Source organism: Amblyraja radiata, chromosome 17, assembly GCF_010909765.2.
Source record: "Amblyraja radiata isolate CabotCenter1 chromosome 17, sAmbRad1.1.pri, whole genome shotgun sequence".
Classification (NCBI taxonomy): Eukaryota; Metazoa; Chordata; class Chondrichthyes; order Rajiformes; family Rajidae; genus Amblyraja; species Amblyraja radiata.
This window is the reverse complement of record NC_045972.1, coordinates 37,818,456-37,843,092: the sequence shown is the minus strand read 5'-3', so window position 1 is coordinate 37,843,092 and position 24,637 is coordinate 37,818,456. Positions and strand designations below refer to the sequence as shown.

At 44.5% G+C, this 24,637-nt stretch overlaps 1 protein-coding gene across 3 annotated transcripts; it reads left to right on the top strand.

The window, feature by feature from the left end:
• Window positions 1-1,155: 1,155 nt before the first annotated feature.
• On the top strand, window positions 1,156-23,475 carry LOC116982775 (plasmolipin). 3 transcript variants are annotated; one of them, XM_033036201.1, is made up of 5 exons: window positions 1,156-1,265; window positions 1,361-1,515; window positions 18,056-18,232; window positions 20,989-21,111; window positions 21,675-23,475. In XM_033036201.1, the coding sequence occupies exons 2-5, from the start codon at window positions 1,387-1,389 to the stop codon at window positions 21,792-21,794; spliced, it is 549 nt and encodes a 182-aa protein (XP_032892092.1). In that variant the 5' UTR covers window positions 1,156-1,265; window positions 1,361-1,386; the 3' UTR covers window positions 21,795-23,475. The 3 variants fall into 3 exon arrangements, with proteins under 3 accessions (XP_032892092.1, XP_032892093.1, XP_032892091.1); XM_033036202.1 differs by having other exon boundaries at window positions 1,157-1,269; XM_033036200.1 differs by having other exon boundaries at window positions 1,169-1,515.
• Window positions 23,476-24,637: the final 1,162 nt, after the last annotated feature.

The following is a 24,637-nucleotide window of genomic DNA, read 5'->3' as shown; positions in this document are numbered from 1 at the left end:
GATTTCCCCTTTATCCTTAAACTGTGACCCCTTGTTCTGGACTTCCCCAACATCGGGAACAATCTTCCTGCATCTAGCCTGTCCAACCCCTTAAGAATTTTGTAAGTTTCTATAAGATCCCCCCTCAATATTCTAAATTCTAGCGAGATCTTCTAAATTCTAGCGAGAATTTATATTATGAACTTATACTGTTCTATGTTCTAATATTGGAGAGTCTGGTGGTTTAGTACTTATCATGAAAATGTCCAGATAAACAGCTGGGTGAGCACTTTAACCCGGTTTCCAATAGCTGATTCAACAATAACAGGTTTATCTAGTGCTATGCTTGATATCAGGATGTACCACTGCATAATATCCACAATATCCCACAGTACTTGCTTAAACACTGTTCTTAATTTACTCATTATCTGAAATGTCAGTTCTTTAATCTTGTTTTGCGTGTTCCAGTTTACGTTGATTTCACCTGAAGCTTAATGAACTGTTGGAAAATAACCTCTATAAAATACATTTGTAGTATTCCCCAGCAAAGCTTTCAACCAGCGCGCTCAGAACGTGGATGGATGCATTTGGAGTAGGAAGGAACAGCAGATGCTGGTTTAAACCGAAGATAGACACAACATGTTGGAGTAACTCAGCGGGACAGGCAGCGTCTCTGGAGATAAGGAATGGGTGACGTTTCAGGTCGAGACCCTTCTTCGGACTGAAAGTCACGAGAAAGGGAAATGAGAGATGTAGACGATGATATAGAGAGATCTATAACAAATGAAATAAAGATATGCAAAAAAGTAACTATGATAAAAGAAACCACCCATTGTTAGCTGCTTGCTAGGTGACAATGCAAATTGGAGGAACAGCATCTCATATTTTGATTGGGCAGTTTACAACCGAAGGTTATGAATATTGATTTCTCTAACTTCAAGTAACCCCTGCATTCCCTTTCTCTCCCCCACCCAAGTCACACCAGCTTTTCGTTCTCACCTAGCACATGCGTTTGGAGCCAGGGCGTGGAACGTAATGACCGGACTTCAACCAATGGCTCATTTAACAAGCGTGAAATAGAAGGCGAGCGTGGACGCGGAGTATAATATGATACACCATTGAGGATAATTATATGCAGCGGAACAGAGTGGCGATTGGGCGGTAAGGGAATAGGTTTTAAAAAAACTAGCAGGAAGTTAACGTATATTGTTCAGCAGTCAACCGGTTTCACTGTACGTGTTAACCTTTAGCTTTGGTGAGCGGCCTCGTCGGCCTTCAGTTACCAGGCAGGTTGTGAGCAGGTGACACACAGCCCTCTCTCGCCCGGAATGGATCCCCACCGCAGCGCTGGTCTCATTTCGTGTTGAACTCTTTGTTTTAGGCACTGTTTGCAGTCGGTGTCGCGCTATGGCAGACTTTCCTGATAAAGTGAACACCCAGACCAGCACCGGGAGCAACGCGCGCGGAAACTTTCCAATCGGAATCGACACCTATTTCCTTAAATCCTTCTTTGGGATATTGATGATAGTGGAGTTAGTAAGTTCCTCCTTTATTTTGCTTCCCTGACTGTACCAGTATCTCCTCTCTTTGCCTCCGCGGCTCTCTCATTTAAGAGCAAAATGCTCAGATTATATTTAATTAATAGCTTTTATGTTCGGTGATTTTTTTTTTTAATGTTATAGGAACAGAATTAAGCCTTTCAACCCATCAAGTCTACTCCGCCTGTATGATCTATCTTTCACTCCCAACCCCATTCTCCTGCCTTCTCTTAACCCCGTGACACCCCAGACTTTTTTTTCCTCATTATCTCTGTTAGCTGAGAACTTTCATGTCGGCAGTAGACAGTGAAACCAAATACCAAACCACATAATGAAGGAGCGTTTGACTTGCATACGCTTTGTATTGTTAAACATTTCTATATTTTGACAGTCCATGTTAACTTATATTTAGAAGCAGGTTGTACAACAAACGTTTGTTGATAGACTAAAGACTTAAACCAGAAATTGTAAAATCCATCGGGAGCATCATGTTATGCCTATACAAGAAGTTGGCGAGACGGCACTCGGGAGTTTAGTGTGGAGTTGTGGACGTTAAGCTGTAAGAAGGATGTTGTTTAAGTTGCTGAGGAAAACATTCACAAGGATGTTGCCGGAAAGGAGAGACTGGATAGGCTGGAACTGTTTCCCCTGAGGCAACGAAGGCCGAGGGATGAGTTTAATAGAAGTTTACATAATCGTGAGAGACATAGCCAGGTAGATAGTCACACCCTTTGCCACGAGAAGCGAGTCCAAAACGAGAGGGTGCCTGTTTCAGGTGAGAGGGGAAAGATTCAAGGGGTCGTGAGCGGCAAGTTATATGTAGAAATAAACTACAGAATAATAGTTACGTAGAAAGCGCAGATATTTTTTTTAAAAGCGCAAGAGCCACAATCATTAAGAAGGAACTGCAGATGCTGGAACTATCGAAGGTAAAAAAAAGTGCTGGAGAAACTCAGTGGGTGAGGCAGCATCTATGGAGCCACATGAGGTAAGTGGGTTAGTTTATGAGAGGTTAGTTCAATAGACTGATGACAACAGGAGAGAAGCTGGTCCTGAATCTGCTGCTAATTGTTTTCAATCTTTTGCATCTATGCCTGACAGGAGAAGGAGGAATGATCAGCCTGTAAGTGGTTCTTGGTTAAATTGCCTGCTTTCTTGCAGCGATGTGAAAGCTGGTTTGTGTGATGGACTGGGTGATGTCCACACTTCTCTGCAATTTCTTGCAAAACGGGCAGAGCTGTTGCCAAACCTAGCTGCAATGCATTGTGAGAGCCATGATCATATTGAATGGTGGTGCAGGCACGAAGGGCCGAATGGCCTACTCCTGCACCTATTTTCTATGTTTCTATGAGAGGATGTTATCTATGGTGCACCGGTGGAAGTTGGTCAAAGTAGTTGGAGACATGTTTCACTTCCTTGGTCTTCTGAGGAAGTCTCGGTTTGGTGTGCTTTCTTGGCTGCAGCTTCGATATAGTGAATCGAGGACAATTGGCAAAATTTACAGCTAGGAATTTGAAGCTCGTGACTATTTGCACTTCCATGAGTCGCCATTGATGCTGAGTGTGGGGGGGGGGAGGGGGATGTACATTACCTAATTTCTTAGTCATTACTAGCTCCTTTGTCATTGCTGAACATGAGGGAGAGGTCGTTGTCTTGATGCCATGGTTTCTAAGCTCTGTCTCCCTCCTGTACTTTGTCCTGTCATTATTTGAGTTGCGGCCCACCGCGCTGATGTCGTCTGTCAACGTAAATCGAGTTTGAGCAGAGTTTAGTGAGTGTATATAGAGGCTGAGAATGCATTTTTGTACAGCGCCAGTGTTGAGAGTTATCGTGCAGGATGTATTCTTGTTTATCCTCAAAGATTATGATCAATGATTTTCTTATTGATTGATTGATTGTGTTGTGATGTGTTTACCTTGTTTACCAGAGGGACTAAAGATGGAAATTAGCTACTGGCTACAATCTTGCGTATCACATGTAAATGTTTATTAATATGCACTGTCCCTAAATAAATAAATTATAAATTACAAAATTACAAATGGGCTAGGAAGTGCAGTTGTGCTGGCAACTCACTCACGGCTGGTGGGCTGGTAGTTGACTCGCGGCTAATCCTTGAAATTCTATTTCAAGCAGGGTATAAGGCCACCAAATTCAAGTGCAGTTTCTTACCACTTCTAGCAGGGTGCAAGGCCACCAAATTCAAGTGCAGTTTCATACCATTTGAAGTAGGGTGCGAAGTCACTAAAGACAGCGAGTCGTGACCTCTCCCTCCTCCTTCTTGCAGAGACTGAGCCACACCCACATTTCCGGGTTTTATAACCCCTCCCCCCCCACCGGAAAAGGTGTGGCTTTCATGGAGTGATTGACAGGAGAGATTCTCAACATTAAAAAAAAAAACTAATAACACTTTTATTTTTCATTGATGGGAAGAATTCTCTGCACCTGCTCAGCGGAGGGGGACTGAGTAAGATGGCCAAAAATCACAGCCGTAAGTGGTAGCGTTTTATCTAAAATCAATATACAGTGCAAACAGGAAGTAAGCGCATTTACAGTAGTGCCTTTCAACTTCAAGCCATTGCATCCAAGCCACCATTTGCAGTAAGTAGTGCCTTTCAACTTCAAACCACACCCAAGCCACCATTTGCAGTAAGTAGTGCCTTTCAACTTCATGCCACCATTTGCAGTAAGTGGTGTCTTTCAACTTCAAGCCACACCCAAGCCATCATTTGCAGTAAGTAGAGCCTTTCAACTTCAAAGCTCCCAAGACACCATTTGCAGTAAGTGGTGTCTTTCAACTTCAAGCCACACCCAAGCTACCATTTGCAGTAAGTAGTGCCTTTCAACTTCAAGCCAAAGCACCCAAGCCACCATTTGCAGTAAGTAGTGCCTTTCAACTTCAAGCCAATGCACCCACGCCCCCCGTTTGCAGTAAGTAGTGCCTTTCAACTTCAAGCCACACCCACGCCCCCCCATTTGCAGTAAGTGGTGTCTTTCAACTTCGCCACACAGCAAGCCACCATTTGCAGTAAGTAGTGCCTTTCAACTTCAAGCCAAAGCACCCAAGCCACCATTTGCAGTAATAGTGCCTTTCAACTTCAAACCAAAGCTCCCAAGCCACCATTTGCAGTAAGTAGTGCTTTCAACTTCAAGCCAAAGCACCCAAGCCACCATTTGCAGTAAGTAGTGCCTTTCAACTTCAAGCCAATGCACCCACGCCCCCCGTTTGCAGTAAGTAGTGCCTTTCAACTTCAAGCCACACCCACGCCCCCCCATTTGCAGGAAGTAGTGCCTTTCAACTTCAAGCCAAAGCAACCAATTCACCATTTGCAGTAAGTAGTGCATTTCAACTTCATGCCACCATTTGCAGTAAGTGGTGTCTTTCAACTTCAAGCCACACCCAAGCCACCATTTGCAGTAAGTTGAAACAAGTTTATTCATGGATAACCCCTTGAGATGGACAGTCATCTCGTTTTCGAGGGGGTCCAACATAGAACATACAGCACAAGACATAACATACATAGAGGCTCTCATTGACCCACCTACCCACACACCAATCCCAAAACCCCTCCATCCCCACTTGTTATAGTTACCATTTGCAGTAAGTAGTGCCTTTCAACTTCAAGCCACACCCACGCCCCCCATTTGCAGGAAGTAGTGCCTTTCAACTTCATGCCACCATTTGCAGTAAGTAGTGCCTTTCAATTTCAAGACACACCCAAGCCAAGCCAACCAGGGGAGGGCGCTTTCTGGAGCGCTAGTATGAACCATTTTAGAACCAATAGAGACATTTTTTTGGCAAGCTTTAGAACCAATAGACATTTTTTTGCAAGCTTTAGAACCAATAGACACTTTTTTTTGCAAGCTTTAGAACCAATAGACATTTTTTGCAAGCTTTAGAACCAATAGAGACACTTTTTTGCAAGCTTTAGAACCAATAGATATTTTTTGCAAGCTTTAGAACCAATAGACATTTTTTGCAACTCAAGCCACACCCACGCTCCCCATTTGCAGGAAGTAGTGCCTTTCAACTTCATGCCACCATTTGCAGTAAGTAGTGCCTTTCAATTTCAAGACACACCCAAGCCAAGCCAGCCAGGGGAGGGCGCTTTCTGGAGCGCTAGTATGAACCATTTTAGAACCAATAGAGACATTTTTTTGGCAAACTTTAGAACCAATAGACATTTTTTTGCAAGCTTTAGAACCAATAGACATTTTTTTGCAAGCTTTACAACCAATAGAGACACTTTTTGCAAGCTTTAGAACCAATAGACATTTTTTTGCAAGCTTTAGAACCAATAGATACTTTTTTGCAAGCTTTAGAACCAATAGACATTGTTTTGCAAGCTTTAGAACCAATAGAGACACTTTTTGCAAGCTTTAGAACCAATAGACATTTTTTGCAAACTTTAGAACCAATGAGGAATTTTGTAAAAACATTAATATCTCTGTCATTTTTAATCGACGGGAAAAATCCTCGGCACACATGCGGCGGAGGGGGGCTCTGAGCAAGGTGGCCAAAAATGACGGCCGCAGGTGGCGGCGTTCTCTCGGAAATCGCAGCACAGATGGCCAAAACCGGTCAAGAACAGACTTTTAGTAATATAGATATATATTCTGCCATTCAATCATGGCTGACCTATCTCTCCCTCCTAACCTCATTCTCCTGCCTTCTCCCCATAACCGCTGACATGCATACTAATAAAGAAACTATCTATCTGTGCGTTAAATATATCCACTGACTTTGCCTCCACAGCTTCTGTGGCAAAAAAAAGCCACAAATTCACCACCCTCTGACTAAAGACATTTCTCCTCATCTACTTCCTAAAAGAACATCCTTTAATTCTGAGGCTATGACCTCTAGTCCTAGGCTCTCCCACTAGTGGAAACACCCTCTCCTCATCCACTCTAATACAGCATTTTCACCATATAAGACTTCATTCTGTTTGCCTGCAAGATGCAAGATTTGTACTGTATCAACATGATGTCAATATTTCTATCACATTCCTTCAATAAGTTTGGGCCTCTGTACCGTTTGCCTTGGTGTGTAGTGGCAGGAGGACCTTAATCTCCGGCCTTTCCCACAGAGCAATTGTAGTGGCTGCACGAAGTTCCACTGTATTCCTCAGCCCTTTGACCATGGAATGTGCACGGTCTGACGACTGCAGTATTTGGTTCCAAGCAGCTTCCAAGAGCTGGAAGGCCATCAAAATTAAGGGTGATCAAGTTAATGTTCCTCCAACAGTTGTTGTTTGTCTCTGTGCGAAATACTGGGAACAGCAATGGAGCAGAGAATCCCGAGTTATGCAGCCCCATGCAGGTTGAATGAACTACCACAAAGGCCAGTTGAGACCTCTTTTGGGTATGGATGCAGACTCCCCAAGCGGAATGTGAGGTGCTGTTCCTCCAATTTCTGGTGTTGCTCGCTCTGACCATGGAGGAGACCCAGGACAGAGAGGTCGAATGCAGAGTGGGAGTGGGAGTTGAAGTGCTGAGCCACCAGGAGGTCAGGTTGGTTATTGCGGACCGATAGAAGGGTTTTGGCCCGAAACGTTGCCTATTTCCTTCGCTCCATAGATGCTGCTGCACCCGCTGAGTTTCTCCAGCATTTTTGTGTACCTGCCATTGTAGAGTTAGCTGGCTGACAGTTCTCCTCCCTACCTTTAAGGATACCATGTGGTTGTGCTGGGACTCTGTGCATAAATTGATCTGACCAGGTCTTGAGGCTGTTCCATGCAGACCATTCTCTGATCAAAGGTGCTGTTTAATTGAACAGAACGTTCTCTAGCTGCGTGACCATCCTTTCCAACCAGGGGCAAGCAGAACCTCAGCATGTATTGACACAGTGATATTGGCTCTTCATGTAACACCACGGAAAGGCAGCCATAAGCCGTTGAGGTGGAGAAGATGGCAGGTTTAAGGAAAAACTAGTTGGAGCAAAACTTGTTTGCCTTTGATTTAAACAATTCTCCAGGAAGCCTGAGCCATTCTGGTAGCTGATAGCAAAACCCAAAATAAGAGTTTAATGGAGAATAAGGATTTTGATATTTTTGGTTGACATCAATTGGGCGTGGAGTTTCGTAGGAGCAAAGGTTGGAGCCGGAAGGACAATAATATTCAGGTGGAGAGCAAAAGCAGGAAATGTTATCATAATGTTAATGTAATGTTATTTTATCTGTGATTTAACATGACGTGCAGCAAGACTGTGAGAAGTTCTAAAATAACTGGAGCATGAGTCAGCGACAGGAAGATGATAACACTGGTGAGAGAGGTTAATGTCTCCCCCACTGGCACCAAAGCCATTGGAGAGAATAGAACCAAAATATTTTTTTTAAATCTGTAGTCGGAGAGACTTATTTTGTAGACTGTCAGAGAAATCAATTGAGGACCTGGACTTATGGAGAGTGAGAATTTATTACGTGTTAATGTGTGGGGATCGCTGGTTGGTGCAGACTCAGTCAGCCAAAGGGCCTTTTTTGTTGCTGTATCTCTAAACTAAACAATTAAAGATAGATAGATTCTTCATTAGTACAGGTAGTACAGGTTATGGGAAGAAGGCAGGAGACTGGGGTTAAGAGGGAAAGATAGATCAGCCATGATTGACTTGCGGAGTAGACTTGATGGGCTGAATGGCCTAATTGTGCTCCTATTACTTGCGAAGGGGGACGGGAGGAGTGAGATCACAGTTCGCTGGTCGATCCTGACATCCAAGGAAGGCGAAGGCTAGAGGCCTGCAGCAGTCTCGGGATGGCCTGGAGTGGGCAATGCTCATATCAACTAGAGCATGGTCTGAACTTTGGAAATGGCCCCAAAATATCTTGCATTTGGGATCAGTGGGCTATTTCTGTATACTTGCTAATCGGGGATATGCTTGGGTTTGGCAACTCTCTCCTCGACTGCTGTAAGAAAATAATTTCACTGTGCGTTTGCACTTCGCACATCTGACTATAAAAGCACCATTGAACCATTCAGTGACTTGAAGCTATTCACATTGGTAGAAAGGTATTAAAACAGCATATGGTTAGAGCCTCGGCTGCTGGTTCACAATACAAAGTGATCAATGAAATGTGACAAACAATTTGAAAGGCAAATGGTATCATGATCTGTTGTTGTAGAAGGGATGGAGTTCAAATGTGAGATTGTGTTATTTAATCTCTATATTTGAGGAGAGTCAAGTCAAGAGTGTTTTATTGTCATACGTCCCGGATGGGACATTGAAATTGTTACTTGCTGCAGCACAACAGAATATGTGAATATGGAAACCTAGTACATAACGGGGGAAGAGAAAAAAAGGAAAGGTTCAATAAATAATAAATATAGTGCGAATAATAATAGTCTTTTGCAGTTCAGAGCTTATTTGTTGCTGTGTTTAATAGCCTGGTGGCTGTAGGGAAGAAGCTGTCCCTGAACCTGGACGTTACAGTTTTCAGGCTCCTGTACCTTCTTCCTGATGGCAATGGTGAGATGAGTGTGTGGCCAGGATGGTGTGGGTCCTTGATGATTTTGGCTGCATTTTTGAGGCATCGACTACGATAGATCCCTTTGACGGTGGGGAGGTCAATGCCGGTGATGGACTGGGCAGTGGTCACAACTTTTTGTAGTCTTTTTCGCTCCTGGACGTGCAAGTTGCTGAACCAGGCCACGATGCAACCAGTCAGAATGCTCTCTACCATCCCGTGCACCTGTAGAAGTTTAGGAGAATCCTCTTCGGCATGCTGAATCTCCGTAATATTCTTGAGAAGTAGAGGTGCTGATGTGCCTTCTTTATAATTGCATCGGTGTGCTGGGTCCTGGGAAGATCTTCGGAAATATGCACGCCCAGGAATTCGAAGTTATTGACGCTTTCCACCATCGTCCCGTTGACATGAACAGGATTGTGAGTCCTCGTCCTTCCCTTACAAAGTCCACAATCAGTTCCTTGGTCTTAGTGATGTTGAGAGCCAGGTTGTTGTGCTGGCACCATTTGGTCAGTCGTTCGATCTCACTTCTATACTCTGACTCGTCCCCATCTGTGATTGGTCCAACCACAGTGGTGTCGTCGGCGAACTTGATGATGGAGTTCGCATTATGTCCGGCTACGCAGTCATGGGTATAGAGTGAGTACAGCAGGGGGCTGAGCACGCAGCCTTGAGGTGCTCCCGTACTAATTGTTATTGAGGATGAAGTGGTTTCTCCAATTTGAACAGACTGTGGTCTGTGGATGAGGAAGTCGAGGATCCAATTGCAGAGGGATGCGCAGAGGCCCAGTTCCGTGAGCTTGGTAACCAGCTTTTTATTTTATTTTATTTTTAATCAAAATGTTTATTCAATTATTAAAAATAATATTTACACTACAATAAAACAAGCCAGAACCCACCACCATAATACAATACAAACATGTATCCATAATAAACTACTATACAACTATGTTACAATCCTTATTGAGGATACATTCAACACCCTGCGGAGCCCAGTGGTCCTGGAACTCCCTCAGGGTGCCCGTAGACAGAGCGTATTCCCTTTCTAACCCCACCCGGGCACGGACGTAACCTCGGAAAAGGGGCAGGCAGCTGGTTCGGGTAGAGCCCTCCACCGTCTGGCGCCGTGACTCGCGGATGGCCAGCTTGGCCAGGCCCAGGAGCAACCCAACCAGGACATCTTCAGCCCTACCCTCTCCCCTACGCACAGGGTGTCCAAAGATGAGGATGGTGGGTGAAAAATGCAGCCAGAAGGCAAGGAGCAGCCCCTTTAGATATTCAAACAGTGGCAGCAGCCTCACACACTCCATGTACACGTGGTACACAGACGCTTCCAGCCCGCAAAAGTGGCAGGCGGCTGGCGAGTCTGTGAACCGCGAGAGAAACAGGTTGCAGGGAACACCTCGGTGCAATACCCTCCACCCCAGGTCCCCAATGTAGAGGGGGAGAATCCCTGCGTAGAGGGACCCCCACCGAGGGCGTTGGTAACCAGCTTGGAAGGGATGATGGTATTAAACGGCGAGCTGTAGTCTATAAACAACAGACTGACGTAGGTGTTTTTATTGTCCAAGTGGTCCAATGCGGAGTGGAGAGCCAGTGAAATTGCATCCTCCGTTGACCTGTTGTGGCGATATGTGAACTGTAGTTGGTCGAGGTTCTTGTCGAGGTAGGAGTTGATGGGCACCATAACCAACCTCTCAAAGCACTTCATCACCACAGACGTTAGTGCCATGGGTCGAGAGTCATTGAGGCACGTCACCTTACTCTTTTTGGTATTATTGATGCCCTCTTAAAGCAGATGTATTCGCTCGGCGATGGTGTCATGTAGATTGGTCAGATGGAGTTTCCCGTGGCTGGTGAATCTAGAACTCGCAAGTTAGCATTTTATTTAAGACTGAGTTTTTTTCATTTAAGACCAGTGAATCTTTGAGCATTTGAGGTCAGGAATCCCAGTTACTGAGTCCATTTAAGAAGTGAATGACAATTATTTATGGCCGTAGGATTTGAGGATTGGGTTGGAATGTGGATGAGACGGTGGATCTGCCATGATCTTGATGAATGGAGGAGCCTGGTCTTGGTGCTGATCATGCTTCTGTTTTGAATACAGGGTAGCAAGGTGAGGCAGCTGGGGTTGCTGGCAATAAGGAGGCAGTGATGTGTGCCTCAATTTACCCCTTCAGGTGGTGTGAAGGGAGCAGGAGTTAAACAAGAGGGCTTTGTTTGGCCTCATGCCAGAAGAGAAGAAATGTTGAAGAAACTAGGGGCGGCACGGTAGAATTGCTGCCTTGCAGCTCTGGAGATCCGGGTTCGATTCCCACTACGGGTGCTGCCTGTATGGAGTTTGTACGTTCTCCCCGAGACCACATGGGTTTTCTCCGAGATCTTCAGTTTCTTCCACATTCCAGTCAGACGGGTATGTAGGTTTTGTGTATGTGTAAATTGTCCCGAGTGTGTGTAGGACAGTGTTAATGTGCGGGGTAATTGCTGGTTGGCGTGGACTTGGTGGGCCGAAGGGCCTGTTTCCGTGCTGTGTCACCGAACTAAAGTGAGGGTTTCTGAGGGTGAAGTATTTATGCGTAGAGTAATGAATGAATGGCGGAATGGGAACAAGATATAATGGCCTAGGAAGACATAAGAAGAAAGTAGCCATCCCAAGCGGATCTGTTCCTGGTCAATGGCATTTAGATTCCCGGTAGAAAATTTGGAATTCCTTGAGGTGAGGCCTGGGAAACGTGATCGTCATTGAACTGACAGCTCATCAACCATAAATACTATCTTCAAGTCACTGATGTGGACAGCTGGGTGGCATGGTGGCACAGTAGTAGATCTGCTGCCTTACAACGCCAGGGACCTGGGTTTGATTCTGACTGCAGGTGCTGTCTGCGCGGAGTTTGCACGTTTCCCTGTGACTGTGTGGGTTTCTACTGGGTGATCCAGTTTCCTCTCGCACTATAAAAACGTGCAGGTTTGTAGGTTCATTGGCCTCTGTATATTGTCCTTGGTGTGTAGGGAAGCACTAGTGTACGGGGCTGACCCGGTGAGCCGAAGGACCTGTTTCCGTGGCGTTCCTCTGAATTAAAAATTAAGCAGCCTGTATTAATATTGAACCTTTTATAAAGCATTGCCTGGGTTATAAATAGATTTGACATATTTGCTCTGGAAGGAAATATTAGGATGGTTGACTGAAAATATTTTTAGAGGGTAGCTTTTAAGAAGGAAAGAGTAGGAGTTCCAAAGTTTAGGAGCTAGTCGATAGGAGGCCTTGCGTCAGGCTGGGATGAACTTCACTTCAACATAGTTGGATATCCATGCAAGGTGGTGGTTGGAGGATGCTTCCAGTCAGGGAAAGAAGTAATTAATCATAAAAGAAAGACACAAAGTGCTGGAGTAACTTGGCGGTCCAGGCAGCATCTCTGGAGAAAATGGATAGGTGACGTTTCGGGTCAGGGCCCTTGTTCGGACTTTATTATTAAAAGCAATCGTAAAACTAGTTTCCCTTGCGATAGTTAAAAAATCATGCACAATCAAAGAGCTGAACTCTGTCCTATTGCTAGCAAGGGTCCTATATTAGAAAAGCTGTGATAGGGAACCAACGCTTCACTGTTTGCTTCTCTCGGCCCTGCATCCAAATTAAGATCACAGACATCTGATACCCAATTCTAAAAAGGGAAGCAAACCTTCTCGATGTTCACTGTTTTTACTGATTAGCCCACAAGCTGGTGTCAGTTTGGAAACCCCACCTCAAGAAAGCAGTTCTATTTGTTATGTTTAGAGATACAGCACGGAAACGGGCTCTTCAGCCCACTGAATCCGCGCCAATCAGCGATCCCCGTACACTAACACTATCCTTCACACACTAGGGGCAATTTTACCCAGCTAATTAACCTAGAAACTTGTACTTTGGATTATGGGAAGAAACTGCACTCCAAAGCACCCGGAGAAAACCCATGCGGTCACAGGAAGAACATACAAACTCCGTACAGACAGCAGTTGTAGGCGGGATCGAACCCTGGCGTTGTAAGACTGAGCACAATATTTAGATGGCTGCACACTCGATGGCCATTCCTGGTTACAATGCAACTTGTCATTGCCATTTGCTGGGGCATTAATAACCAGCCATATCACCAGGGATTGGACTCTCAAAAAAGCATAATTAATTGAGATGTTAGGTTCAGGGTTTCAAAACAAGACCAGAATCTATGTAGTGCCCATGTATATGATGTGAAACGTATTCCATTAAGTTTTATGGCTTATAATTGTATGGCTAATATATATAGTGCCTTTACAAAATGGGGTTAAAAGGGGAAAATAGATCATCCATGTTCGAATTACAGAGCATATTTAAAGTGTTGAATGGCCTAATTCTGCTCCTATACCTTAGGAAATCGTGCTGAATGTATTTGCACATGAATTTCCTACTATCGTGACCCCTTTGTTGAGTCAGTCTGCCCTCTTTTTACATGGAATACTTGATCAGGCAAGCAGCCAGTTAATATTTTGAATGTCATCTTGTTCTGGGCTACAGGAGATGGGCATGGAGGGGAGGCAGAAACTGCAAATGTAAATCTGAGCACTTCAAGCACAAAAAATGAAGGAATAAATTAAGGTGTCATTTGAATTGTGTTTGGGTGTAGTTGGTTTTGGACTTTGGTTACTGTTTCACCTAAGTAACTGGGTTTGTCGATTACTGTGTTTGAATTATCCTTGTGAGTCAGATCCAGATTTGGATTCTGTGTTGTCACAGTCAGGAAATGTCAGAAATCTATTGTGAAAAGAGGATTGTGTCGGATTGGTGCCTTGCATTTTTTTTCCAGCCAGGCTTTAGGGGGTTTTGCTGGCTTCAGTGATCTTCACAACTTCATGTAAACAACTCGGGGATTGGAAAAGACTTTGGAACATTTGCCCAAGATTAATTATTTACTACATAAGGGGGAAATCATGCTTGACTAATCTTTTGGAATGTACACAAAAATGCTGGAGAAACTCAGCGGGTGCGGCAGCATCTATGGAGCGAAGGAAATCGGCAACGTTTCGGGTCGAAACCCTTCTTCAGACTGATGGGGGGGGTGGCGGGGAGAAGAAAGGTAAAAGGACGAGGAGGCGCCAGAGGGCTGAGGGATGGGAGGAGACAGCAAGGGCTAACAAAATTGGGAGAATTCAATGTTCATGCCCGCAGGATGCAGACTCCCCAAGCGGAATATGAGGTGCTGTTTCTCCAATTTCCGGAGTTGCTCACTCTGGCCATGGAGGAGACCCAGGACAGAGAGGTCGGATGGGGAATGGGAGGGGGAGTTGAAGTGCTGAGCCACCGGGAGGTCAGGTTGATTATTGCGGACCGAGCGGAGGTGTTCGGCGAAACGATCGCCCAACCTTCGCTTGGTCTCACCGATGTGTTTTGAGGATGTAACAGGTAGAATGGTTAAGGACATGGATAAAGAACTGGTTGGCAGACAGGAAGCAAAGGGTAGGGATTAACAGGTCCTTTTCAGAATGGCAGGCAGTGACTAGTGGGGTGCCGCAAGGCTCGGTGCTGGGACCCCAGTTGTTTACAATATATATTAATGATTTAGACGAGGGAATTAAATGCAACGACGAACTGCCTTAGGGGCTCTGACTCCGGATTTTCTTGAGGTTTACTCCTGAAGCCTTTTCCATGATTGGATTATGGCTACAAGTCAGTGGAGGTTTTAAATCAGAATTTTCCCTCTCCTAGATGGACTGCCTTCCCAGGCTGACGAGCCCCATCTGCCTGAGACTCGCGGGGGCAGGAGTGTCTACCTTCCCGTGCAGGTCTATAGCACCTGCCCACTGCCCTATATATGGACATAATTATGTCCAACTTTTCTAAATCTGACTCACAACAGTGAATGATGCACACTCTGATGCACAATGGGCGAGACAGGATATGACTGGTTTACTATTGTGACTTAGCTGACTGAACCTTTCTCTGGTGCAGGTACTGTGGTTGGTTTTGTAAACACTGGTAGTTCCTTATCAGCTTTAGACGTGTTTACACAATTTCACACAATAGCACTCGGATTAATAATTGCTATTGGAAGTCCTTGTGTTCTGTCAAATTAATATAGTTCCTGAGGTATAGTTCCTGTTAACAATTCCATGGGAATTGGTTGTTGACCCTAAGAAACGCATTACTATTTTTTCTTAGTTTGAAGATTCGTAATTTCTCTTCTTTCCCCCCCCAACAACTCCACATATAACCCCCCGCCCCCCCCCCCAACTCCGCGTAAACTCCACATACATGAATACAATCAAGCCGTGCACACTGCATGGATAAAGGGTAAACATTCAGTGCAAATATATTGCATTGAAATCCGGTTATTAAAGATAATTCAAAGGTCTCCAGTGAGGTAGATGGGAGATCTACCATTTGCCTCCCACTCTCTGTGCTACCACCCAACATCAACAGCAGTGTCTACAGCTACCAGTGCTGTAAAGCTATCATGGGAGTTGCTGTACAACTTGCCATAAGCCTCTAACAATGTCCATGTTGCCGTAGGTGGGACCAACAACACCACAAAATGGACATTTCTTGGATGCCACGGGGAATAAAATCCCCACTTGGGTCACGTCAGAATCCACTGTTGTTATCAGGCAACTGAACGATCCTCTCATCAACTAGAGTACGGTCCTGACCTCCCAGCTACCTCATTAGAAACCTTTAATTGGACTTCAATGTTATTATATCTTTGCACTAAATGTTGTACCTTTATCTGTGAACTGAGGACAACTTGATTGACTGGATAGCATGCAAACAAAAGCTTTTCACTGTACCTTGCCACATGGCAATAATGAACCAAACGATACTGTTGCCATTGCCTCTCACTGGTCTCCTTTGTTTCATACCACTGGTGGGTAATGGTTTAACGGCTTCAGACCTCCCAATTGCATGAAACTGTTTAATGGAAAACACTACTTTGATACATGGAGGCAACTGTCCTGCAACAGGGGCAGTCCGAAATATCTTTGAGTGCATTATGAAGAGAAAATTACAGATTCATATCTTGACCTAGGTGGACAGTGAAAGCATGAGAGGGGCAGAACTCCCCCTTCTTGTAGTGACAGGTTTGTTGCAGGAATACTGAGCCCCATGGCCCTTCAATTATCTATGCAAAATATGTGAACCGGGATAATGTGGTGATTGTAGCGGCCGATTTTTATATTGTTCGAGAAATTAACCCTCTAGCTGCTAAATGGACAGCATGGTTAAGGGGAATGTCTTCTATACGCATGCGAGCTCACCATTAGAGACCTTCAGAGCTTCTTCACAGATAAGTCTTCCAAAACAGTCTTTTGATTAATAAATTCTTTATTGTTGATGAAAAACAATAAGGTACATCCAAACCTCGTCTGACTCGTTACTATAATCTTCATCGAACTCCAGCTTATCGCTTTAAACATTAGAAAACTCCTTGTGTCTCCGTTACACTTCGCATGGTCGAAAGGTAAACCTTCTCCATGCTCCTCCAAACTAAAACTAACAACTTAGCTTCTGCGCAAGAATCTTAGCTCCAAACATGTCCAAAAACACGTCCTAAATCCCACCCACAATATAACGGGCAGTCTAAAATTTAAAGATACATGCCATCATCAATTACATGTAAAACAAGCCAAATGGCCACTATGGTGATGCCAGATGTTTTGGTCAAAGGGGGATTTTACCTTCCAGCCATGTTGATTACCACCCGCTCCCTTCCGCACATCATCCCCCAACTCTTTAGTTGGGGGATGATGTGAATTTAGTTGGCTTCCCTGTTTAAAATTTCCAAAATCTTTTGAAGTACAATTGTGCAATGACTTTCAAAACCTCCAAATACTCAGTAACTACAAACTGTTTCGATTGTGTTACCAACTCCTGATATGAGGCTTCGTGGAGTCAATGGCAAATTTGCAGTAAATAGTCCAAGTTTGCCAAGGCCACCTACTGTGGTGATCCTTGCCAAAGAGAAAATGGGGAACACCAAAATTAGCTCTGGGTTTCCATTGGTTGAGCAAGATAGGAGGTCACCAAATTCTTTCTCCTTCTCAACCTCTGATGTTGCGGCACTTTGAATCCAGTCTTCTAGCAGAGAGGACAATCTCACTCTCAACTTGAGCTTGAACACGTAATCTCAGTTGATATCAACGAGTGCAACTGAAACACTGGGGCATGGTGTTTCACTGAGCGATGGGAAAAATCCATGCACTAATGAGAACCCACAAGGTCTCGGGGAGAGTGTGTATGTCAACTCTACACATCCAGCACCTGGATCTGTATTGAACCCAGGTCCCTGGACTGGTGGACCAGCACAGCTGACCACTGTCACCTTTTTGTCAAGTTGTGCACAGTTAGCTGCTCTTGTCCAGCTAATCCTTGGAGCACAGGAGTTGCATTGGGAACGGACTGGCAGACAGACCTGTTTGATGCGTGTATCACTTCCACAGCAGCCAGTTGCTTCATGTCTTTGCTATTGTGACCATTGACTTATTCTACACTTAGAATTGACATGCATGCTTGTAGCAACCTTGAATAGATTTGGTTAAGGAAGCTGCATCCTTGGTACATAGAAATTAATCTCGAGGGTTTGGAGTATGGTTAAACGTCAGTGAACTGGGCTGGTTAGTTATCCTTGCCTCTCAATCAGAAGAGCAGGAGACGCATATAATCCAAACCCCCACCTCTAGGCAAGACTGAAGGAGTGCTGCACTTTCATGAATATAAGGCCCCTCAATTGACATAAAATAAACCACTGTGGTGCTTGAAGAATAATGAATGTTCTCCCTGTTGTTAAAAATAACATTTGACCCTCAATCAATATCAGTTAAAATAAATGCATCTAATCACTGTTTGTGGAACTTGCTGAATGTAAATTGTCAACCTTGTCACAACTATAACTGCATTTCAAAAGCAAAATTTCAGGTCGAAGCTCAAGAAGGGACCCAACCCAAAATGTTGCTGATCCATGATCTCCAGAGATGAGTTACTTTGTGTTTTTTTTTTTTTTTTTGTAAACCAGCATCTTCAGTTCCTTGTGGCTTTTTATGTTTATTCAAGTTGTTTCTAACATGTTATTGTATCCTCCGCAGGTCTTTGGTCTATTGGTGTGGGCACTGATTTCTGGTTCAAGAATCTCAGCTGGCGATGAAGCATTCGGATGGGTGATATTTGTGGCCATCTTCTTGTGGATTTTCACCATTATTTTATTTCTCTTCTACCTGCTGAACCTGACTTCAAAGCTTCCAAAGGTGCCTTGGGACCAGTTGGTAGGTTTCATCAGGGGCAGTGTGTGTCATTCTGGTTCTGCAGGTCTCCAAGGGTCACAGTGAGCAGTTGGCAATCGGCCAGCGGTTTGCGTAGACTTTTCAGATAATCCTTTTTATTCTAAAATGTTGCCCTCACTTTCTGGCATATGGAAGGCTTGTCCAATGAGGAAAGATTTAAATCGGCTAGGGTGCAATTCATTGCCATACAGTTTTGAAGAAAAAGAGGCAATCTCATTGAGACATTTAAGATTCTTTGGGGACTGATCAGGGTAAATGCAGAGATGATACTTCCTCCCCCCCCCCCCCCCCCCCCCCCCCCCCCCCCCCCCCCCCCCATTGGAGAACAGAAGACATAGTCTACAAATAAGGTGACACCCATTTAAGATCGAGATGAGGAAAAATGTCTTCTTACAGAGCGTTGCGAGTCTTTGAACCTCCTGGCTACCGAGACCCTGGGGGGTGGGGGAGGGGATGGGGCGGTGAGGAGGGGGGGAAATGGTGGGTGGGCGGTGAGGGATGGGGGGGCGGAGAAGGATGGGGGGGCGGAGAGGGGTGGGGGGGCGGAGAGGGATGGGGGGGGCGGTGAGGGGGGGGGGGGGGGGGGGGGGGGGGGGGGCAGCAGAGTTCCCGGAGTGTATATTTCCATTCTAAAAGGAATTGTGAGTTATGAGGAACGTAGTCTTGGGGAGTGCCTGATCTATGGCAAACCCACTACATGGCGGGTGGAGTGGGCTGGAGGGACTGAATGAGCAACTGCCATTGCTAATTCATGTGGTCGTAAAACTTCACTGTCACAGGATCCGGGCTGGAGCCATTTGTTTTCCTTTCCTTTATTAAAGTGCGCATTGTTGGCGCAGCAGTAGAGTTGCTGTCTCAGCGCCAGAGACCCGGGTTCCATCCTGACTATGGGTGTTGACTGTACGGTGTTTGTACGTTCTCCCTGTGACCATGTGGGTTGTCTCTGGGTGCTCTGGTTTCCTCCTACACTCCAAAGGCGTACAGATTTGGAGGTTGATTGGCTTCTGTAAATTGTCCCTCGTGTGTAGGATAGAACTATTGTATGGGGTGATCGTGGTCGGTGCGGGAACGATGGGCTGAAGGGCCTGTTTCCCCTCTGTAGCTCTAAAGCTAAAATCAAAAATTACTTTCCACAAGCCTGGGTGAAATGAGAACTTTTTTTTAAATGGCCTGCTTCACCATTCAACTGATCAGACATTCCAAATGTAAGGACTTCATTTTCAGCTCTATTTTTCATTCTGGTGTTAATGGAATAGACCTCGTATTGTGATTTTGTGAGATTTCCTGAAATATTGCTGCTTTAAGTCATCAGACTGGCATCTGACTTTGAGCAAAACAAATAACAAAAGTTGTCTTTCTTATTTAAAAAAAAAAAAAGGAGAATCATTTGATAAGAAAACTGGAGGATCATCTCCCATTTTCAATTGTGCACATTGAGTTCAGTTTGTGCTCAGTTACCAGCTCTGTGTCAGGTAGTCAGTGCCCCCAGTGTGTGCAAGGATAGGATTATGGTTGTTTGTTTGTGCTGGCTGCCCTTTAGTTTCACAGCTTGTCATTGTGCTTCTCTGGGCTAATTCATCGAAGTAGACCCATCCACAATAGGTGCTGGTGAACGCACATCTCCATTCAAGTATAGTCACTTACTGTAAATGGAAAGGAATATTCAGGAGGAATAAGTTTTTTTTGCCAGGCTTTATCAAATAGCCAGAGCTTGAAAATAAGTTCATAGGTTCTTGGAGCAGAATTTGGCCATTCAGCCCATCAAGTCTACTATGCCATTCAATCATGGCTGATCTATCTTTCCCTCTCAATCCCATTTTCCTGCCTTCTCCCCATAACCACATTGGCCTTCATCAGCCAGAGTATTGAGTATAGAAGTTGTGAGATCATGTTGCCGTTGTATAAGATGTTGGTGAGGCCGCATTTAGAATATTGTGTTCCGTTCTGGGCACTGTTATAGGAAATACAATACAATACAAATTTATTATCATTTGAACCTGAGATGTCAAACTGAAAAGGGTACAGAGAAGATTTCCAAGAATGTTGCCAGGACTAGAGGATGTGAGTTATAAGGAAAGGTTGAGTAGGCTGGGACTCTATTCCTTGGAGCACAGGAAGATGAGGGGTGATCTTATGAAGTGTATAAGATCATGAGAGGAATTGATTGGGTAGATGCACAGAGTCTCTTGCCCAGAGTAGGTGAATCGAGGACATGGGTTTAAAGTGAAGGGTAAAAGATTTAATAAGAATCTGAGGTATCACCTTTTCATGCAAAGGGTGGTGGGTGTATGGAACAAGCTGCCAGAGGAGGTAGTTGAGGCAGGGACTATCGCAACATTTAAGAAACAATTAGATGGGTACATGGATAGGACAGATTTGGAGGGATATGGACCAAATGTGGGCAGGTGGGACTAGTACAGCTGGGACATATTGGCCGGTGTGGGCAAGTTGGGCCAAAGGGCCTGTTTCCACCCTGTATCACTCTGTGACTCTATAACCCTTGACACCAAGAACCTATTAATTTCCACCTTAAAACTATCCATTGACTTGGCCTCCACAATCTCATGTGGCAATGAATTCCACAGATTCACCTCCCTGGTTGCATTTCCCTTCATTACAAAGCAGTAAGATCGGGCCATGTGTAAACCTATTTCATTGTGCATTTGCCTTAGTGTCACATAACCTGCTGATGGTGGAGTGTGGTTTGACAAACTGTCTCTTTGTGCTTCTCTCCACAGCGGCTCTATTTTAATTTAGCCGCCACAATCCTCTATTTAACTGCCTTCATCACAAACGCATCGTCAATTGATCCAACATCCATTCGCGGGACCTATAAATACAATAACAGAGCGGCTAGTGCGGTGAGTGTTTCAACATAGATTTTGAAGTGAATTGTATATTAAGGATTGTATAATTAAAATGGTTCATGTTTTTTTTTTTTTAAAAGCTTAATATACTTAGAAATGTTTTGCCAATTACATGAACATTCCAGATGCATAAACACCGGAATAACAAGAGTTTAAGGGGGTAGGAGCATTTGAAATCGTAGGGGACTACTTCAAACCTGGGATATTGGGTACTGGCTCGAATGGCCTCTTCCTGCACCTATTTTCTATTCTATATTTCTATATTGTACCAAACAATGGACCCATGGCCATTCCACAAAGTCCAAATGGTCAGTTTTACTGCCTGAAAGTGTGTAGGATGTAAGGTACTGGTTTACATCAAAGATAGACACAAAATGCTGGAGTAACTCAATGGGTCAGGCAGCATCTCTGGAGAAAAGGAATGGGTGACGTTTCGGGCTGTGACTCTTCTGCCTAAAAGCTGTCGGTCTGTAATTTCAAGAAGGGAGAAAAAACCTAAGAATTTGGTGTTGAATGATGTGCTTTCTTCCCCCCGCCCCCCCCCCCCCCCCACACAGTTCTTTGCAGGTGTGGTGATGATTGCGTACGGACTAAGCACCCTTCTTGCCTTACTATCTCTGCGTGGGGGTCGGGACAATGCGGCAACAAGTCAGGCAACTGGTCATAACTCGGCGTAGTCCTGCTTGTCGAAGCATTCCTCCACCCTCCTTCAAAAGCTCAAGGCGAACGTGTTGTTTCTCTTCCTGAAGCACTCTCCTCTCCAGCTACACGTGGATCTTGGTTACAGGTTGTAAATACTCTGCTGCTACCAAAAACAAAGAAAATGCTTTTATAATGTTATGCTCCTTTCGCTCTTCTCTTTTGGAAATATCGAAACATTTCTCAGTTTGATGTATTTCTCATGCAATATTTCTATGTTGTCTTTATGTGAAAAGTTAAGTGTAGTCCATCTGCACTTGAAGCACTTGCCAAGAGAACTATCCTGAGCATGGTTTGTAAGTGTGTTGTAGAATGGTTAAAGATTGTAGAGTGCTCTACCTACTGGTAAAAAGCCCAAGACTTAATTTCTAGCCTGTGCTGGTTTGGTGGGGTAGTAGTTTATGGTGAACTCTGGTTTGACGCATTTATGTTTGCACAAGTTGCCCGCAATTGGCACTGCAAGTTTTCGCTTAAAATTGCCGCTCCTGCATTAGCACTTTCAGTACATAATGAGAAGAAATTGAAAATTCTAGATTGGATGGTCACAATTATCATTTAAAAAGTTAATGGCACAGTTTAATCATATCCATAATTCCAGCACTGCAGGTTGGAAGTGAAGATGAGGGAGATGTCTACAAAATGTAGTGTCTATGCAATTTTCTTGTCTACGCACAGAAGTGCACAGGGTGGGATTTGAAGTTCAAGTTGCCGAGAGGCATGGAACTCAGTGCATGCTACTTGGGGGTCACCCAGGAAACATCAACAATGGTGGGAATTAAATATCATGGCACTTATATATTTTTTTGCAAGGTGTTTCCCAGGAGTATGATGTTAGCGCAAAGTGAACACTGAAGCATTGACGGTGGTGATGTTGACCAAATCATGGGCCAAGTGAGTGTCTTGACATGAGAAGAGCAGAGTGAAGGAGGAGATGGACTTAGAGAGGGAATTCCAGAGCATGGGATCTTGGCGGTTAAAAATATCTCCAAAAGGGGAAGGCAGAGGAATCGTGAGAGTTCAAAGCATGTTGTAGGCTTCCAGAGGTTTAGAGAGAGCTCGAGACCCAACAGTGCCAGAGTTGTGGGAGAACAAGGAATGTTGATCACGAATTAAATAAACTCCACCCTTGTGCCTTTTCTAACAATTACGATTGGTTAATTAATGGTTTTCCAATAAGGAATTTGGGGATTAGGCGATCTTTCAAAGTTGACTTATTTCCAAATTTTAATTTTGCTTATTGAAAGTGTAAATAAGAGCCATTTTTACCTGAATACAAAACTGAAAATATCAAAGGAGACGCTGTGGATTTTCAAATGGTAGAGATTAGCGATTTTGTGCATTGTTTATAAAACAAACATACAATGTTCTGATTGACCTGTTGCAGTTCCTGGCATGCTGCATTGTGCATCTGTCGCTGCACTAAATATTTTTCTGCATTTTTTTTTTAATGGTTACGCACGATAAATGAAACCCTCATGGTTTTGGTGGTCAAATGATTAAAACTGGAATATTTAAAAAGAAATTTAAAAACAAACGGTACTGTGACATTTTATAATAAACTTGAAATATATTTATATAAAGACTTTTATCTGTTAACGCTGAATATTAAGGAAAAAAATGATCTGTACCATTCTTCTAATAAATGGAATTCGACACTGACATATGCTTGTGTTTGTTCATACTGAGCAGTGATGAAGCAAGCTGAGTTTGCGAGTTTTGCCTTGCTTATATTCAGTTGAAGGCATCGTGTTGTTAAGTGCTGCCATCCCACCGGGAGCTCCTTAATCACACAATTTAAACCAAGCAGAATCAGTCAAGCTTGGATCTGTTATCATCCAAGGCATGTGCTGCATAGAATTTGATCATGAATGTGATCCTTGGCTAAATGATGGTGTCAGCACCTCGGGTGTTTATGGAGCTGCACTTGGCTTGTAAAATGGAGAGCATTCTGTCACCATCCTGATAAAATAACTCCAATGTTTATGAATATAGATGGTAGAAAATATGCCTAATAATAATAATAATGGATGGGATTTATATAGCGCCTTTCTAATACTCAAGGCGCTTTACATCGCATTATTCATTCACTCCTCAGTCACACTCGGTGGTGGTAAGCTACTTCTGTAGCCACAGCTGCCCTGGGGCAGACTGACGGAAGCGTGGCTGCCATTCTGCGCCTACGGCCCCTCCGACCACCACCAATCACTCACACACATTCACACACAGGCAAAGGTGGGTGAAGTGTCTTGCCCAAGGACACAACGACAGTATGCACTCCAAGCGGGATTCGAACCGGCTACCTTCCGGTCGCCAGCCGAACACTTAGCCCATTGTGCCATCAGTCGTCCCGAATTGCGCCATCAGTCGTCCCAAGTCGTCAATGCCTACACCATTGAGCTTGCTTAAGAGCCTGTCCCACTTGGACAACCTAATCCACGAGTTTAGAAGGCGCTAGACGAGCTGAAAAAAATGTCACGGTCGTGTTGACTCGCCAAAGTAAAAGACATCCTACGACTATGTCTACGACCTCCTACGACCCCCCTCGACCTCGCTCTTCCACATCTAGAGCCTAGGGACGACAGATGGCACAATGGGCTAAGTGTTCGGCTGGCGACCGGAAGGTGGCCGGTTCGAATCCCGCTTGGAGTGCATACTGTCGTTGTGTCCTTGGGCAAGACATTTCACCCACCTTTGCCTGTGTGTGAATGTGTGTGAATGTGTGTGAGTGATTGGTGGTGGTCGGAGGGGCCGTAGGCGCAGAATGGCAGCCACGCTTCCGTCCGTCTGCCCCAGGGCAGCTGTGGCTACAGAAGTAGCTTAC

Coding starts and splice junctions, on each gene's coding strand:
- LOC116982775 (XM_033036201.1), top strand. CDS start 1,387: ATGGCAGACTTTCCTGATAAAGTGAACACCCAGACCAGCACCGGGAGC. Junction 1,516..18,055: donor TATTGATGATAGTGGAGTTA/GTAAGTTCCTCC, acceptor TATCCTCCGCAG/GTCTTTGGTCTATTGGTGTG. Junction 18,233..20,988: donor AGGTGCCTTGGGACCAGTTG/GTAGGTTTCATC, acceptor TTCTCTCCACAG/CGGCTCTATTTTAATTTAGC.